The sequence below is a fragment of the Miniopterus schreibersii genome (genome assembly GCF_964146895.1).
Source record: "Miniopterus schreibersii genome assembly, chromosome: 1".
NCBI classification, from domain to species: Eukaryota; Metazoa; Chordata; class Mammalia; order Chiroptera; family Miniopteridae; genus Miniopterus; species Miniopterus schreibersii.
Window position 1 is genome coordinate 164,675,511 of NC_138101.1, and position 18,838 is coordinate 164,694,348.

The following is an 18,838-nucleotide window of genomic DNA, read 5'->3' on the forward strand; positions in this document are numbered from 1 at the left end:
TGGTCAAAAATTATGTCCAGTGGGTTGAAATTATACTTCAGTGAGAAAGAAATTTTAAGTATCATTTATTTCATAAATGGTGCTAGACTGAAAGGTCTGTCATCTTTCTGAAGCTTGTTTCAGAATGTATTTATTGCTAAGTGTGCTCAACATTAATTGAGCCATTTTAAGAATGGAAAGTTTCCTGCTTGCTGTGAGGCTTGGGCATGGTTAGGGGCAAACTCTATTGCCCATGTTTTATACTGTCATGATGTGTCACTGATGCTTCATTTGTTTCTTTTAATTATATAGGGAAAATGCTTTAGTTCTCCAGATACGCATTTTGAGATTGGGATCTTCGTACTTGACCAGCTTTGAAGGATTTGGCCTGTGGCACACTGTTTCAATTGCTTTCAGTTTTACAAACAACATGTTGGCAAATTACCAAAGATAACTCATTGCTTCAAACTATGAACTATATCTTATATGTGAAGTGTTTTCTCAGGTTGAATATGCTAAATTTAGCTTTTCCAAACTTACATGACATTTGACTGGAAGCAACTAGTTTTTTATTGTATGATAGACTGATTTGACACGCTATACTATTTATCTGGTTCTTGGAACCATTTATGAAATGTTTGGGAGAAAAAATAGTTGCTATATTTAGCCATTGTTGTATTTGACCTTTTAATGAAGTTCTGTTTAGAGATTTTTAAAATTTCAGAAAGTACTCAGAAGTACTTTATTTATATTCTTTTAGTCATTTTATATACAGGGTTTTTTATTATACTTTATATTCTTTAGCATTTTGTACTATACAGCCCGATCAGCTTTTATTTTTTTGTCTTTGTATTAGGAGTGTTTCCTCTTTTGTTTAGAGGCCTATGAGATGTTTAGGCTTTTATTGATCTTACTGAAGCTTTTAACATAGTTGTGGGTCTAATAGATTACCTCACAATAGCAAACACAAATGTTGGTTTTTGATCAGGAATACAAAATGATTTGTCTTAAATACCACCTACACAGGAAAGACTAGGAGCATTACCAGAATTTTTCCTTCCATTCTTTGTTGAAAGGGAAGCTCCCTGGTAGAATAATATACAAGCTGGTGTTAAAAGGTTTGTTGGTTTTATGTTTAAATTCAAAGAGGACATTTAAATCATTTGAATAACATATTTAGCTTTTGAAAAGGTTCATGTATTTGTTTTGATATTGTCAGCAACTAATGTAGCCAAACCTGCTGCACTTCTAATAATACCCTTAAATTAATTCTGGGTTATGCTTGTTTCTTGATTCCTTTCAACTTGATCAGAACGTACCACCACTTCGTCTCCGACACAGACGATCACGCTCTGCAGGAGACAGATGGGTAGATCATAAGCCTGCCTCTAACGTGCAAACTGAAACAGTCATGCAGCCACATGTCCCACATGCCATCACAGTGTCTGTTGCAAATGAAAAGGCACTAGCTAAGTGTGAGAAGTACATGCTGACCCACCAGGAACTAGCCTCCGATGGGGAGATTGAAACTAAACTAATTAAGGTAAAAACAAATTTATACAAGAGAAAAATATATATATACAAAAAGTCAACAAAAAAACATTTACTCTTCTATTCCCTTGATGAGACACAGGCAGCGTCCACTGAAACATAAATGGGTGTCTGATATAACCTCTTTGTTACAAAACTAAAGTAACTGCTTAGGGTGTGAACCGTTAAACTGGGACTAAATTTGCTTTCTATTGAGTGAAGCTTAGATTCTCGGGTTTGTTAGAGGAACTCCAGGTTTATTATATACTTTTCATTAATGTATATTTAGTTTTAACCACTACTTAAAAAAATAAACCTAAACAAAGAACTACCTTTGCTGTGAGTTCAAAATAAAAAGCCCACATTAAAATTTGACCTATCAAAATTACTTAATATTGAGCTACCCAAAGCCCTTTCCTTTCTGTCTGTAGAATTGCCCCTAATCATAGAGTCAATAATCAAGGAAGTAAACGACAAGACTGGAAAAAAATGTTTTTAATTTCAGATTCAGTTTAGAGAATGGTTCTTATTGTATCCATAGTTTCAAATAAGACTACTGTTATTTGACTATGAGGGGGGTGACACCCAGAGAGGGAAGTATAATACCTTAGAACATTTAGAAATTTCTAGCAGATTTCTTGATCCTAAGCATAGTTCTTGTAAGTTGAACGAAAAGGAATGATTTTCTGCAATTAGGAATGTTATGATTATATTGCATTGGACTTTTGTTCAGTGAGATATATACTCAAATTTCTGAAGTATTTTAATAGTACAGTCCCAGCAGTCCCAAGCACCATCTGGTTTTGTGGATTGGAGTTTCCATAAAACAGTGGACTTAAGTTTAATTTGAAATATATATGTGAGTTTATCATTCTGATGTATCAAAGTGTAATGGTGACCTTTTCTCTTGGCTCTAGGGTGATGTTTATAAAACAAGGGGTGGTGGACAATCTGTTCAGTTTACTGATATTGAGACTTTGAAACAAGAATCACCGACTGGGTAAGTGATCATCAAATATATATCTTTAGAGGGTTGTGTTTCCTTAGCTGCTCATTCTCAAGGAACAGAATAGCCTGTAAAAGAATAGCCCGTTTTTGTTCCTTGAAGAAGTGTAGTGATAATTCCCTACTTCTAATATGTTTTCTGTCATTAGATGCAAAAATAATTGTTGCATTGTGTTTCCCCTTTTTCCATAGTCGAAAACGAAGATCTTCAACAATAGCACCTGCCCAACCAGATGGCGCAGAGTCTGAATGGACGGATGTAGAAACAAGGGTAGGGGTAAAAATTAAATACTTGTCTGCTTAATAAAAATTAGAGGTGTCATATTTTAAGCCCCACAGCTGTAGCTTTTCATGTTCTTTGAAGTAGCTGAAGTCTGATCTCACATTGCCAGTGCAGCCTGTAGGCCTATCCTACCAAACCTGTGAACATATTTCTTTTGGTCTGGTCTTACTGGAGCTCTTTGGCTCAAAGCCCGTTTCCAGTGTAGAGGAATAGGTCCCAAGAATCACAGAGCATCACCCTAGAACAGCAGTTTTCAACCGGTATGCCGCAAGAATTTTTTAAAAATGCAGTACCTATTTAGTCAGGAGTACTGAATTCTTTTTCCCTTAGATTGTCAGATAAAAAAATGACAACAGTCAACACAATAGCCATTCAGTGTGAATGTCCTGTCTTGAGCCATAAATATGTTATATAATAGTGTTGCATCTTATTGGTCATGTCACATAATAAGGTTGCGTCTGTTTAATTCTTGGTACCAGAAATCCTTATATACATGTCTAGGTACCTGATTTTTTAAAAAGTCACTTTGGAGCAAAAAGGGTAGGTAATTACTGTTGTTATATATTTTCTTGTACATCAATCAAAATTAAACCTATTTTTTTGTCAGATTGGCAAAAATATTTTTTGGTGTGCAGCAGAATATTAGTAATTAGTTTGTGTGCCATGAGATGAAAAAGGTTGAAAATCACTGCCCTAGAATAACAAGAATTCACATCAGATTGCTGAGAATCTCTCAGAAGCAGAACTTTGCTGTGGAACTGCTATTCCTAATGAGAGGCTCATATGGAAAGAGCATGGGAAGGTAGGGGCCAGGAGGCCAAGCTCTGGCCACTGACTTTCTCAAGAACGCCTTTTCCTTATCTAAAATAAGGAAATTTATCTGTATGATCTCTAAAGACCATTCCAGATCACAGTCTTTGTGGCCTATGTCAAATGAACTGCAAGTATCTGTATTTTAACAGGTGCCTGTGCTGAACTAGAAAGCAAGGTGGATTTCACCTTGGTGGAACCTTTCTAAACAGAATTGTGTTTTATAGACTGCTAAGAGGAACTGATCTTTTCCTCTTCTGTAATTTTTCTATCAGTGCTCTGTGGCTCTAGAGATGAGAGCAGGGTCTCAGCTGGGACCTGGATATCAGCATCATGCACAACCCAAGTGAGTACTGGGTAATTGGGGCCTTTCTCTGGATATTTTCCCTCCTCTAGTACTTCCACCACCACCCATTCTTCCTACTATCCACTTTCTTTAAGAGTACATAAGTGGTTTTTGTTTACCCCTTGGAATATCTGGGCTCTACTAGAGACTGCAATAGGCAGCAACAGTGCTGAGAACCTTGGAAGACCTGATAAGAGCAATTATAGCTGCAAGAATAGGAGGTGATGGAAGATTGGCTCACTCTTGTTCATATTTTGCCAGTGCTCAGAGTTTTCAGAGGCTGACCTGAATCACCTATAAGGAGGGGAGGCTAAAAGGCTTTAGTCAGGGATGGCAGCTTGTCCTGTAACTCATTCTTTCCTAACTTGCCTCTTGGTCTTGTTACAGTAATTAAGTGTTCACTAAAGTAAAACAGTGGTGGAATTTATGGTTGGGAAAGGAATCACACTTTAAGTCCATGTGGCCATTTTTAACACATGTATTCCTTAGGCAATCTGTAAAATCATTGCAACAGGATAAAGATGAGAAGTCCTGTTTTTAAATTTAATACTAGCTAAGCATACTTTGTAACAGTTATTTGCTTTCCCAGAAGGGCTTGAACTTTTCCCATGATAAAACCAGAAATTCTCTTAAAGCTCTCCTAGAGATTAAATTGCTCTGAATGTGTAATTGATTGCAAAATTCTACACTAAATACTGATTTCTGTGTTTTAGGCGCAAGAAACCATGAACTGACGGTCTCAATAGGGAAAGAAAATTTTCATTGTGTTGGTGATTTCTCCAAAACCATGCCAGGAGAAGTCTTTTGGAGTCATCTTGTAGAAGGTCCAGCTTTGTTGACTCTCACAGACCTCAGATACATCATACACTGGCCTAGATCACAGATTTCCCTATGGTTCCAAAGACATCTAGGATTCAACAAACTTTTATTTTATATGCCTTGCCATATTTAATACCAATAGCAAAGAAAGACCCTCTTTTCTCATTGCCATATGAACTTTTTAATAATGCTATTTTTTGTATATTTCTTGTATACTTATAAACTAATTCATGCAAGTGTTTGTCTTGGGTGATTAAGGAAGAAGATATATAGATCACACTTTCTTTTTTATTGTGACTTTTCCAGCTCTTGCCTGAATATTTCTTAAGGTTTTATACACAAAATAAATGCTGCTACTGATGAGCTGCGAAAATGCACTTTAGACATATTGGACAATTCAAACTTTCAAAATAAAGATGTCAATGACTGGCCCTGGCCAGTGTGGCTCAGTTGGTTGGAGTGTCGTCCTGTGTACCAAAAGGTGGTGGGTTTGACTGCCAGTCAGGGCACATACCCAGATTTCAGGTTTGATCTTCAATTGGTGTGCGTGGGAGGCAACCAATCGATGTGTCTCTCACATTGATGTTTCTCTCTGTCTCTCCCCCCCTTTTAGTCTCCCTGAAAAGCAACGGAAAAAATATCCTTGAGGGTTAAAAAATGTCAGTGACCAATACTAAAATCATTTTAGGAAGTTATTTTGAATTTTGTATGTACATACTCACTTTCTGATACTTAGATATACCAAAAGCGTTGAAATAAAAAGCACTAAGAAGTACAAAGTTGTGTGATAGTCATAACACATATTCCCAGGAACTAGCATTGTGCCTGGCATTTAGCTGGTATTCATTTGTGGGATGAATCAAAAAAATGGGATGAATCAAAACACTAGAGGTTTCTCTCACATTGGGGCTACCTTTTTTAGCACACAAAGAAATGGCTTTGAAAGGGGTGTTTTCCCTGCCAAGAACGAGGAATCTCACCCCAATTCACATTCATAACCTGGTATTCCATGGCCCATAGACAATCCTTAATTTGACCTGGAATCTTCCCTTTCATTTCCTTAATTCAGTTGACTTACCAGGGTTTTAAGAGCAACATTCATAAAATTCCAGGTATGAAAAGTTTTAATTCTTGATATTATATGTAACTTAAACCCATATATAAGTCAAGAGTGACATTTTCATCATGGTACCCTGAGTCCTTCCTTTTTTCTCTCCTTTTACTCAATCATAACTGAATGTAAGTGTCTGTACATTACACCAGAACATCCAAGAGATTTATACCTACATATGCTTCACAAAGTAGGTGGGTAGGACCCCATTCAGGGCACATACAAGAATCAACCAATGAATGCATAAATAAGTGGAACAACAAATCAATGTTTCTCTCGCTCGCTCTTGCTCTCTCAAAAACTCAAAAAATTTTGAAGTGCTGAAAGAAAATAAAACCTAGAATAATTTACCCAGAAAGTTTATTCAAAATTGAAGGAGAGGAAAAAAGTTCCCCCGGCAAGCAAAAATTAAAGGAGTTGATCACCATTAAACCAGCTTTACAAGAAACGTTAAAGGGGCCTGGCTGGCGTGGCTCAGTGGTAGAGCGTCTACCTATGAACCAAGAGGTCAAGGTCTGATTCTCGGTCAGGGCACATGCCCAGGTTGTGGGCTCGATCCCCAGTAGGAAGCGTGCAGGAGGCAGCCGATCAATGACTCTCATCATTGATGTTTCAACTCCCTCTCCCTTCGTCTCTGAAATCAATAAAGATACATATATATATATGTATATGTCTATATATATATATATATATATATATCCCTTTTAAAAAAATGTTAAAGGGTATTCTTAAGCAGAAAAGAAAACCAGAGATAAGAAAATATGAGAAAGGAAAAATATAAATACAGCAAATCAGACATTTAAAAAGCTACTACAAAGATCAAAGGATAAAAGTATCAAACTACAACAAGTAGTTAGGAAATACGCAACAACAAAAATCTAAAACGTGTCACCAATAACATAAAGCATGGAAGGGGAGTAAAAATGTAGTCCTTGTAGACTATATTCAAACTTAAATACCTATCAGCTTAAGTAAGACTGCTGTAGAAATAGAATGATATATATAAACCCCATGGTAACCACAAACTAAAAATACCTACAGAAGATACACAAACATTTAAGAGAAAGAAACCTAAACAAAACACAAAAGAAAACCAGCAAACCACAAGGGAAGAAATCAAGAAACAGAAGAATTACAAAAACACTAAAAAACAATTTTTCAAAATGTCAATAAGTTTCCCGGCCGGCATGGCTAAGCAGTTGAGCATCGACCTGTGATCCAGGAGATCTTGGTTTGATTCCGGGTCAGGGCACATGTCCAGGTTTCAGGCATGCAATGGGGGGTGTGCAGGAGGCAGCTGATGGATGATTCTCATCATTGATGTTTCCCTCTCCCTTTCTCACTCTGAAATCAATAAAGGCATAAAAAAAAATTAAAGGACAACTACCATATGATCCAGCAACTCCACTTTGAATATTTATCGAAATCAAAAGCAGTAATTTGAAAATACATCTGGACACACACATTGGTATGGGGAAGGTACGGGGTGGATGGGATCAATGGGGGACATCTGTAATACTTTCAACAATAAAGATAAATTTAAAAAATTATATCTGTATCCCCATGTTCACTGCAGCATTATTTACAATAGCCAAAGTTTTGAAACAACCTAAGTGTCTACCATAAGTGAATGGATCAAGAAAATGTGGTCTAGCCCGGCCGGGCGTGGCTCAGCGGTTAAGCGTTGACCTAGGATCCAGGCGATCAGGGTTCGATTCCCGGTCAGGGCTGCAGCCAATCAATGACTCTCTCATCATTGATGTTTCTGTCTCTCTCTCTCCCTCTCCTTTCCTCTCTCTGAAATCAATAAAGATATATTTAAAAAAAAAAGAAAAGAAAATGTGGTCTATATACAATGGAATATTATTCAGCTATAAAAAAGAATAAATCTTGCCATCTGAAACAACATGGGTGGACCTTGAAGGCATTATGCTAAGTGAAATAAGCCAGATAGAGAAAGAGGAATACTGTAAATAACATAGGATCTCACGTGTGGGATCTAAAAGAAAAAAAAGCTCATAAATACAGAGAACAGATTGGCAGGGTTACAGGGGCTGGGGGCATGGTGAGGTCGGAGGTAGGAAGGGGGTGCAGGGTGGAGAAGGGGTGTGGGGTAGGGGTGGTGAAACAGGTGGTGTCAAAAGGTGTGAACTGTCATAAGTCCTGGGCATGTAATATATAGCACGGTGACTATAGTTAACAATACTGCATTGCATATTTAAAAGTTGCGAAGAGAATAGATCTTAAATCCTCATCAAAAGAAAAAAAATTGCTTCTTTTCAGCTGGAACCACCATCTTCCAGTAATTGGCCAAAATGACGAACACAAAAGGAAAGAGGAGAGGCACCCACTGTATGTTCCCGAGGCCTTTTAGAAAAGGAGTTTGGCCACACACATGTGAATCTGTAAGAATAGTGATACTATAGACATCAAGGCAATGGGCACTGTTCCAAAAGGACTACCCCGCAAATGTTGCCATGGAAAAACTGGAAAAGTCTACAGTGTCATCCATCATGCAGCGGGCATTGTTGTGAACAAACAAGGGGAAGAATCTTTCCCCCCACTTTTTATTGAATTTATTGGAGTGACACTGGTTAACAAAATTACACAGGTTTCAGGTGCACAATTCTACAGCACATTCTCTGTATACTGTACTTGGTTTTGACCACCCCAAGTCAAGTCTCCGTCTATCACCACTTATCCCCGCATACCCTCCACCACCACCCCTCCCGAAATCACCACACTGTTGTCCGTGTAAGGGCAAGATTCTTCCCAAGAGAATTAACATACTGTTGAGCTTATTATGCACTCTAAGAGTTGAGATAGCTGTATGAAACGTGTGAAGGAAAATCAGAAAAACGAAGCCAAAGAGAAAGGTACCTGGGTTTCAACGGAAGCATCAGCCTGCTCCACTCAAAGAAGCACACTTGTGAGACCCAATGGAAAGGAGCCTGAGCTGCTGGAACCCATTCCCTATGAATTCATGGCATGATAAGTGTAAAAACACAAAACACCTCTGTACTGATTTTTTTTTTTAAGACAAAAAAAATAACTATGGTGACAATGTTGACTGAATTTATTGTGATTTCACAATATATACAAATGTCAAATCGTTATGCTGTACACATTGAACTAATATAATGTTATATGTCAAGTCTACCACAATAAAAAAAATTTTTAGTACTCTCAATATGAACCCAACAGCGGTTTTATTAGCTTCAAGGCACAAAAAGTGCAATACAGCACCTAGCCAGGCAGCAGTTGCAGCAAGAGGTCTTGCAACATCTCTAGAGCCATTTCAAGGCATTTCCACCCAATCACCAGGTGCCTTGTTATAAAAATTGAAGTTGAAGTGGAAAGTTCCCCTACATTCCCAATATATATTTTATGCTGGGGGGGGGAGGCGGGGAAGGAAGACAAAATTTACTCATAATCCCCAAGCCCATCCCTCTCACCACGCACAAGCAGGAGGCACTTAAATTAGATTCCAGATTCCAAATCCAGGCCCCACCGCAGGCTGGGATCCTGGGCTAGTTCCGGGGTCTACCCCTAGTTTTGCCATCTATAGAATGGAGATAACAGTACTGCCCTCTTACGCTGTGTGAAGATTAAATGAAACCTTGAAGCATGTGGCTCAGTGCTTGGGACATCGTAAGCGCTCAAATGCCACTGCTCTCGTAACGCTGCAAGTTTCTCATTTCCTCCTATACTCACTTATTTTACCTGAGAAGCTGTGCTAGGCACCGGGGACTAAAGACTGTGCTGTAGCTCCTGCCTCCACGTGGTGGTAATGCGGCCGTGGGGTGGCTAGCACGTCATTAAATGGTTGTCTAAATAGTGTCAAAGAAGCTACAGTGCATAGAGTAATGTCCACTTACCTAGGTAACTTTTCCCTAAAATTATTACTACTGTTCACGAGCTCCGACCTTCCCCCAAACCAACGCAGTTCATTAGCACTTACAGGTTCCTAGCGGCTTTTTGAACTGGAGTCACGCGTTGTGCGCAGGCGCCTCCAATGGGTCGTCGCTGGCTGCTCTCGCCCCGCCTCTTCCGCCAGTCGCGGGCGCGGATTGGTCCGCATGGCCTGTATAAGGTCCGCGCGCAGGCGCGTCTTCCCCTTTTCCCCAGCTGCCGGTAAGGTGCTCGGTTCTTCCGAGGAAGCTAAGGCTGCGTTGGGGTGAGGCCCTCACTTCATCCGGCGACTAGCACCGCTCCCGGCAGCGCCCGCCCACTACTCGCCCACACCATGGCCTCGGTCTCAGAGCTCGCCTGTATCTACTCGGCCCTCATCCTGCACGACGATGAGGTGACGGTGACGGTGAGTGCGGCCCTGTCCGGCGGCAGGGACGGCCCGCAGGCGGCTGGTTTCCCCGCCCTCCCAGGCACCCGGGTCAGGCCCTTCCGGCCGTAGTCGAGGCCGTCGACACTCACAGGGTGGGTTTGAGCCGGGCGCCCATCAAGGGGGCCCACGCGGGAGTTGGTCAGGGGCCTCGGCCACGTGCAGGCTCCGGGAGGGACTGGATTACATTTGCGGTTGCGCGCTCTGGCTTGGAGAACCTTTATTTAATTTCGAGAAGCATGTGCGGCGTGTGGGCATCCTAACCCGCACCTGGTTATGTTCCACGACACTATCGTTTTGGTGTGATTTCCTTGAATTCTTTCGGTCCACTTAATGGGCCCTGTGGGCCAGGCTGCGTGTTGTGGAGAGCACGTGAGCTCTGCTCCACCTCCCAGCTTTTACTCGTAACTTAAAATAGCACGACTTGGGCACGTCCCAGGCCGTGAAATGGCAGCGATGAACTCGCAACCTTGCAAGGTGCCTGGCACACAGGAGCAGATGGCATTTCTTTTCTCGTGGCAGCTGAAAAGGTTGTAAGAAATGGTCGTCGTAAATAAACATGAATAAAATACAGAGGAATTATTGAAACTGGTTAAACATAGTTTTGTGCACACGTTTTGGACGATTTTCTTTAATTTTGCGGTATTTTGGAGACATTTGAGAAAGCTGTGGTTTGGTGTCTGACAGATTGTCATTTTATCTGTTTTAGGAGGATAAGATCAATGCCCTCATTAAAGCAGCTGGTGTAAATGTTGAACCTTTCTGGCCAGGCTTGTTTGCAAAGGTAAGATGATGGTGGCAAAGTGAATTTGGGAAAACCTACAGATGACTAAGTAAGGTGTTCATGCCAACATCCAAAAGTACCATAAGGACCAACTCTTAAGTGATGTTTCCTGACATTTCTATTTCTAAAAGCTAATTAAGGTTTCTTGTCTTTGTGTCTCCTTTCTTGATCTCGGATTGGTTTCTCTTCTGTTCTGAAACCATGCTAAAAGAAATAACCAAGTCATCCCTTCTTTTAAAGGGTCACCCAGGGAATAACTCCCATGATATTTCAAGCAAATCCTTCTAGTATGATAGTATGCTTTAATGGAAATTGGGTGTGGCCACCTTTTATTGACTACTTACTGTGTGTTGGGATATAAAAGACAGGATTCCTACCCAAGGAACTTGGCACTGGCCACCTCCTATTGTACAGGTGACTGCGAATCTCTGGCAAGTGAAACTCATAGATGCTAACTATTCACCTTGTGTCCTGCAAAGAGCATTGAAAGATTGAAAACATTGTAACTAAACATCTTTAATAGATTTCCTAGAATTACTTAGTCTGAGAAATTGAATTCACTATTTAAAAGGAGACATGGAATTGGAAAGAATCTTGGCTTAAGAAAGCTTGAAGTTTTTTTTAACAAATTAAGCCAGCATTGTGGAGCCAATTTTCTCATCTATAAAAGGAATTCAGCTAGTTGTACCTTACTGCTTAAATACAGCAATGCAAGTATGAGATTTAAAGCTTGAGGAGGTTTTTTTGTGATTGCTTATTTTTAGTATAGCTGTGTGGGTTAAGTTTTAGGGAATCTGAGTAGCAAACTCCAGCAAAAAAGAAGGAAGAGAAATATATATATATAGTGATGGGGATGGATCACTGGAAGTCCAAAAGAATGGTACCTCCCCCCCCCCCCCCCCCGGGTGGGTGGGTACTATAACAAAAGAACAAAACTGAGCATTTATGTGTATATGCGCTTATGTTGCAGGCTCTGGCCAATGTCAACATTGGGAGCCTCATCTGCAATGTAGGGGCTGGTGGACCTGCCCCAGCAGCTACTGCTGCACCAGCAGGAGGTCCTGCCCCCTCCACCGCTGCTGCCCCAGGTAAGAAACTTTTTTTTGTATTGGAGGGAGGAGTGGAAAGTAAAAATTATTATAGGCAAAATTGTCCTTAATTTACTAAGTAGATGATGTATAGAAATCCTAAAACCAGAAACATAGTTTGATGTCTGGGGTATTTTGACCATGTAAATTGAAGGGCCTGGAGCTCTTTGGAGTTTAAAGTAAAGTTGTGTAATTTACTTTTTTTTTTTTTTTTTTTTTTTTTAAGCTGAGGAGAAGAAAGTGGAAGCAAAGAAAGAAGAATCTGAGGAGTCTGATGATGACATGGGCTTTGGTCTTTTTGACTAAACCTTTTGTAACACATTCAATAAAAGGCTAATCTCTGTTGCTGTTGGTCTTGCTGATTGTCTGGGGATGTGCTATGTAGAGATGATCTCACTTCTGTAATGCTGGCTTTCAACCTTTCCAGCTATGACACAAGCTGGACACTGTACTAAGAAGGCATCTAATATTGCAGCATTGAGAACTGCATTTGGGGAGGTAGGAGAAAGGATTAGGGCAGATACCTGTCTAGATTACCTGTTTAGTTTGATGATTACAGAGTTTGTCCCCTGTATGATGAATAAGAGACCATGAGGCCAGAGGGAGTGGGGTGCTCCAGAACTCAGATGTAGAAAGTTCTTTTGCTAATTCCCAAGCACAATCCTGGCAGTTAACGAAGTAGCTTTGCTTATAAGGGGCGGCGGTTGTGACAACATAAAACATTACTGTGTATTCAGAGCACCTATAATGTGTAAGTTGATGACAAGCAGGACTTTCTAGTCCCACTCCTTAATGTATAGGACCATTTGTGTAGCCTACATCCACTTGGGCAAATGGTTCTAAATTATCAGCAGTGAAAAACTACTGATAGGAATTCTTACTAATAGGTTACATTTAAAACAAGTCCCAGTAAATTGCCTGTAGCACCTTTTTTATAAAGCTCCAAAATAAGATGCATTAGGGCCTGGCCACGTGGCTCCGCAGTTGAGCATAGACATGATCCAGGAGGTCATGGTTCAGTTCTAGGTTAGGGCACATGCCAGGGTTGTGGGCTCAATCCGTAGTGGGGGGGAGGGCAGAAGGCAGCCGATCGATATCACTGATGTTTCTATCCCTCACTGAAATCTAGTGTAAAGATATTTTTTTAAAAATGCATTAGGCATACATATCTGATAATATAAAAAAGTTTTGGTAAACAATTTAGGACCTTGAGTTAAGGGGAGGGTACAATGAGGAAAAGTACATAGGTGTTACTCAAATTTTGGAGTTTCCACATTAGAAAAGCTGTTGTGAGGCACTGAGGAAGGTTTGTCGAAGATGACTGATCCACATACCCACAGTTAAGCGCCTACTTTTCTTTCCCTTCCTCGCCCACTGGCAATCAAGTGTGTGGTTATTCTGCACAGCAATCCCATGGTGAGACCCCATGTCAGGTAGGTAAGTGGAAGCTCAAGGTTAATATGCCTGAGGTTACAAACTAGTAAGTGGTGGAAGCGCCAAAAAGTTCTGCCTTCAAAGCTTGTTCTCAGCCTCCCCATCCATCAGTTTCCTCAGTATAATTGTATCTACCTCAGAGTTCTGGAGAGTCCTGAGATAACAGGAATTCCTCGCACTTGGCACTCAAGTGTCAGAAGACGGGAATACTGACACTTCACTTATAGCTAAGGAAATAGTTTGGACGGGTTAAAGAGGAAATTAAGATAAAGGAAAGCCCAGCATCTAGAACAACTGACAGTTAATTGGCAGATTGGGATATTATAAACCCTGGCTGGGGTAGATCAGTCCCGATGCACCAGATTACAGGTTTGATCCCAAGTCAGAGCACGTACAAGAAGCGACCAATGAATGGATAAATAAGTGGAACAACAAATCGGTGTTTCAAAACTGATAAATTTTAAAAATTGGGATATCAATATCAAATACAGTTATCCAAACTAAAATTGCAAATGTTCACTATAGCAAGACTCAAGTGGCCTAATGGGGGGCTGGCTTTTTTAAACAAAACTAATTAGTAAAAATCAAAAAGAGCTAAAACCCTGTCAAAAGAATGATCTGATAATCAAATTAGAAGACTCACACATATACAAGTGCTAATCTTTTATTCATTTCATATTGAATAAAACTGTCCAATTCCACCCATCTTTTAGTTCTCTAAGCCTTGATTTGCTCTTTGCACACTGTAAATAAGATCTACTTCATCTTAGGGAATGAACAGAGTTAAGGGAACATGTGCGTCAATGCTGGCATGTGATGTTATTTCCTTTCTGCATAAGGTACAAGGAATACAGCTAGCACCCCTTGTTCCCAGAAACCCCAGGCCCAGAAGGCCTAAGTCTTGTGTCCCTCAGAACCACCGCAACCAACCTTCACAATCAGGTAGCAGCTTTAGTTTCATAACTGGTTTCACACTTCTGATTGTTTACCAAGCACACTTGCTACTGTTTAAACAGTTCCATTGTTCTTAAAATTACCCTGTGGCCACTGAAAACTTACTGAGGTCCATGCTGGCTGGCTGACTCACCCCTTTAATAATCCTGCATCAGCAGGAAGCCAGGATTAGGTGTAAAGGCTCTAATCCCTCTCACATTCTGGAGAATTTTAGGAAAAGACTTTAAAAATCCTGTCACTGAATATATTGCACAATGGGATAAAAAAAAAAAAAAACCTGAAGCTCCTGTCAACTATTTTACTTTTTTCTTCTTCTCAATTAGAAATGATAGGGAGAAGACCACATGTGAAATTTTATTTTATTTCAAATTATGAGAAAGTTTATTTAGAAAGTTACAGAGATAGTAGAAGTGGGTCAGCTGGGCTGCATAAACTCAGGAAACAAGTTACAGGGGCAGAAGAAGGGCCCTTGGAGTTCAGGAGAAAGGCAAAGGTAACCCACCTAGGGGGAAGAGAGGGAAGGGAAAGGCATGGGAGTGCTCCCAAGAGGGAGAGTGTGCCCACATGTGAAGTTTTAAAACCACCTTTTGGAAAAGATACACACAAATTAAAATGATGGAATTCAAAATAATTATACAAGGCAACTTGGTATATTGCTACAAATTCAAATAAAATGTGTCAAATCCTTGCTCCCCCATAATTTGAAAGAGCATATACAGTAAAATTCTGAAGGAACAGTGTGAGCCAGATGATTATTGATTTGGCTAGGTAGCACTTTATAGTTTAGAAATAACTTTCACATGTTCTTCCATTCTGAACTTTACCATGTCAGTAGAACATAAGTAGCCCTATTTATAAACAGGTATACCTCAAAGATGCTGCCTAGGGGGAGAAAGGAGGGAAGGGACATTCAGTCCAGCCCACTGCAATAAAGTGATTTGTAATATTTTTGCTGGTGGAGTGTCTTGCCTTTGATCTTTGTTGTTGTTCTTTTGCCTTCAATTTGTAAAAAATAACATCCGTGAAGCGCAATAAAGCAAGGTGCAATAAAACACGGTATGACTGTATCAAGAAACTTGTTTAGAGAGTTCAGTTGCCAGGTTCACACAGCTAATGCAGGGCAGAGCTGGGCCCGCTACCTCAGTTGTCTCAATCCAGCAATTCTTCTACCATGTCACGGTGTCCCTTCCACACAAGTACTTTTGTAAGGTACAGTGACCAGCCATTGATTTTTTTAAAAATGTTTTTTATTGATTGATTTGAGAGAGAGAGAGAAACATCAATTTGTTGTTCCACTTACTTATGCATTCTTTGGTTGATTCTTGTATGTGCCCTGGCTGGGGACCGAACCCGCAACCTTGGTGTTTCAGGACGAGGCTCTAACCAACTGAACGACCGAACTAGGGGCCGGCCATTGATTTTTTTTCTCTGTCACTTTACAAGCCACTTCTCCCTCATCTCTTTATCTTTGCAAACTAGCCTGAATTAAGCTTGAGATAGACATGGGCTGCTTTCAGGAGAGCACTAATATTTTTAGTTCTGAAACAGGCAGGAGATGTCCCTCAAAGTCAGGTCAGTTACCAACTAACATACATCATGGATCCTGGATTGTTCAAGTCAGATTCAAGTCAGTCTTCTGGAACACTCATATCAGGACACAGGGTCAGGGGCCGTCATATATTTTCACAGGATTGAAATAGTTATGGGCTTCCAAAGAACCACCACCACCATCCCCGCCCTGCCCCAAGTTCTATTCAATTTAACTCGCTGAAGCTTTCAAACCTCTTATATACTTTGAGGGTTATTATGATGCCCAATTAAAATAAGCAATGTTCATCTTTCACCTTCCAGATCTTTGCACTGCTATCCTCCCTCTTTCTGGGCCATTGACTACCTACCCCAGTTAAATTCTACTTCCAGCCTTAAGAAGTCCACCGTAAGCTATATTAAATCTCTGCTCTAAATTCTCTAAGTTCCCTGTACCACTTTTTTTTTTTTTTTAATATGTCTTTATTGATTTCAGAGAGGGGACGGGAGAGGGAGAGAGACAGAAACATCAATGATGAGTCATTGGTCCGATGCCTCCTGCACCCCCTGCTGGGGATGGAGGCTGCAACACGGGCAAGTGCCCTGGCCGGGAATCAAACTGTGATCTCCCTGCTCATGGGTGGGAGCTCAACCATTAAGCTACGCTGGCTGGGCTGTACCACTTCTTAAAAGTAGATGTGTAGCCCTGGCCAGTGTGGCTCAGTTGGTTGGAGTGTCATCTGAACACTGAAACGTCGAATGTTTGATTCCCGGTCAGGACACATGCCTAGGATGCGGGTTTGATTCCTGATCTGGGCATATACAGGAGGCAACCGATCATGTTTCTCTCTCTCTCTCTTCTCCTCTCTCTAAAAATCAATGAACATATCCTTGGGTGAGGATTAAAAAAAAAAAAAAGGTAAATGTGTTTGTCATAGTTCGTTCAATTGTCTTCCTCCCTCTCCACACGGTAAGTTTGGGGATCAGGGCTGTCTGTTTACCTCACCTGAATCTCCAATACTTATCACAATGCCTGGCTCATTGTTCAATATATACTTATCAGAATCTAACCTCTCCTTTAACCCTGAGGAAACAAGACTCAGACAGGAAGGGGAACTTGCTTAGCAGCGATGACTAGCAGAGCCAGAACTGGAAAACAAGTCCTGAGCCCAGAAAATGCTCTTTCCACTGTAGTATGCCACACAAACGTATGGCCCTCACAAGCCTCATTCATTCATTCATTCATTCATTCATTCATTCATTCATTCATTCATTTAATTCACAGTTTGTACGCGCCTTTCAGCTTGCCAGGTACAGATGTTGGTGTTCAGGTTCTGAGATGGGAACCCAGGGGCCCAGATGAGGAAGGAAGCCCGAGACCCTGGTACCAAGCCTGGCCTATTACAGCCTGTAATCCTAAACCCGGAGGACCCGGCTCCCCAGACCCAAAGCAAGGGCACCAGGGAATTCCCCCAAGTGATGCCTATGCCAGGCCCTGTTGGGCGAATTCTCAGCAGGTGGGGCGGGAACACCAAGACGTGGCATCCCTGAGCTGGAAGCTCCCTTCGGGACACGGAGACCTGTCGTCTCCGGGTCACGTCATCGCTTAGGATGATGCTGGAGAACTCGGAGAGTCAGGCCGTGCGGCCGGAGGAAGCGTTCTCAGCTCTCCTTGGCCCTTCATTCACGAAGAACCAAGCTTCTCGGCTGACACAGACGCTTGAGTCTTGCGCCCAAATTCAAATTCTTCTAGACCGCCCCTTGCCAATCAACGTCACGCTGGCAGGAAGAGGCGGGGCTAGAAGCCGAGCGTGGCCGAACTTCTCAATTGCACTGAGGCCTATTGATCACTAGGGGCGCTCGAAAGAGCCTGGGGCCTTTTGCGCATGCCCATTAGCATCAGTCCCGTTAGTAATAACTTTGCAAGGCTAGTTTAGTGGCTGCCTCGCGGCCTCGGGCGCTGGTTAGTGTATTAAGGCAACTAATCTGTTGTGAAACCTCTGTGTCGGGAGGTTCCAGCACTTTCGTTAAACAGCAGGAATGGGATGGGACATATTTGTAAATTAGGAATAATGATCCGTTCCTGCCATAGGGCTGTTTTTTTCTGAGGGGATAGGAAATGACAATAGATTTTGGCTTTTGGACATTACGAGTTATGATCACGTCAATTAGTTGTCTTATCTTTTGCTTTGGGGAAAAGACTGTTCCCAGCACCTTCATTTCCAGAAAGCGTTTTTGTCCAGAGAAAGAAGTGAAAAGATTTGCTCTACTTTTGGCTGCTTGTCTTCTAGCTGAGTTACCTCGGACTCTTAAACAAAGCAAAAACAAACAAACAAACAAAAAGAAACAAAAAAAAACCCAGAATGAAACAACTAAACAGCTTCCTGGGCTCCTCCGCAGGCCACTGCACCAGGATCTCCGGGAGGCGGCTGGAAATCTGCAATTTAACAAGTTCTCCTGAAGAGTCTGATGATTAGGGTTGGGAACTCCTGTGTTAGAGCAAACCCAGCCCCTCTCCCAGTGCCCAATAAGTAGAAGGTGCATACTAAACACTAAATGACTGAATTAATAACTGTCTTCAAATATTGACCTGTTGTGAAACTTCTATGTCAGGAGATTTCAGCACTTTCATTATCCAACAGGATGGGACACATTTGTAAATTAGGAATAATGACCCCAGTCCTGCCATAGGGCTCTTTGAGGGGTGGGGAGCAATGATGAACAATTAATGCTATTGTTAATTTTTCAAAAATTGGAGGGGCTTTAATATGGAAAAGAAACTCAACCGATTCCAAGAAGCTCTGGAGGGAAGAACTCTGGCCAATTTTG

The 18,838-nt window shown here is 41.2% G+C and overlaps 2 protein-coding genes and 1 long non-coding RNA gene across 4 annotated transcripts in view; 2 read left to right on the forward strand and 1 right to left on the reverse strand.

Annotated features, from left to right (window-relative positions):
• KIF23 (kinesin family member 23) overlaps positions 1-5,220 on the forward strand; it is a 30,338-nt gene extending 25,118 nt beyond the window's left edge. For both annotated transcript variants that reach the window (XM_081120864.1, XM_081120865.1), the window contains 5 exons: positions 1,292-1,522; positions 2,427-2,509; positions 2,707-2,785; positions 3,883-3,953; positions 4,667-5,220. In XM_081120864.1, the coding sequence (XP_080976990.1) occupies positions 1,292-1,522; positions 2,427-2,509; positions 2,707-2,785; positions 3,883-3,953; positions 4,667-4,682 (480 nt within the window). In that variant the 3' untranslated portion in view covers positions 4,683-5,220. The remainder of the gene's footprint in view (positions 1-1,291; positions 1,523-2,426; positions 2,510-2,706; positions 2,786-3,882; positions 3,954-4,666) is intronic.
• Positions 5,221-6,616: 1,396 nt separating this feature from the next.
• On the reverse strand, positions 6,617-9,883 carry LOC308548806. The gene is made up of 3 exons (XR_013997674.1): positions 9,762-9,883; positions 8,764-8,856; positions 6,617-7,227 (listed from the first exon to the last, which is right to left on the reverse strand). It is a non-coding gene; the product is annotated as an uncharacterized lncRNA (long non-coding RNA).
• Positions 9,884-9,958: 75 nt separating this feature from the next.
• Positions 9,959-12,439, forward strand: RPLP1 (ribosomal protein lateral stalk subunit P1). The gene is made up of 4 exons (XM_081118622.1): positions 9,959-10,201; positions 10,932-11,006; positions 11,977-12,094; positions 12,321-12,439. Exons 1-4 carry the CDS (start codon positions 10,130-10,132, stop codon positions 12,398-12,400), a joined length of 345 nt encoding a protein of 114 aa, XP_080974748.1. The 5' UTR covers positions 9,959-10,129; the 3' UTR covers positions 12,401-12,439.
• The last annotated feature ends 6,399 nt before the right edge of the window (positions 12,440-18,838 follow it).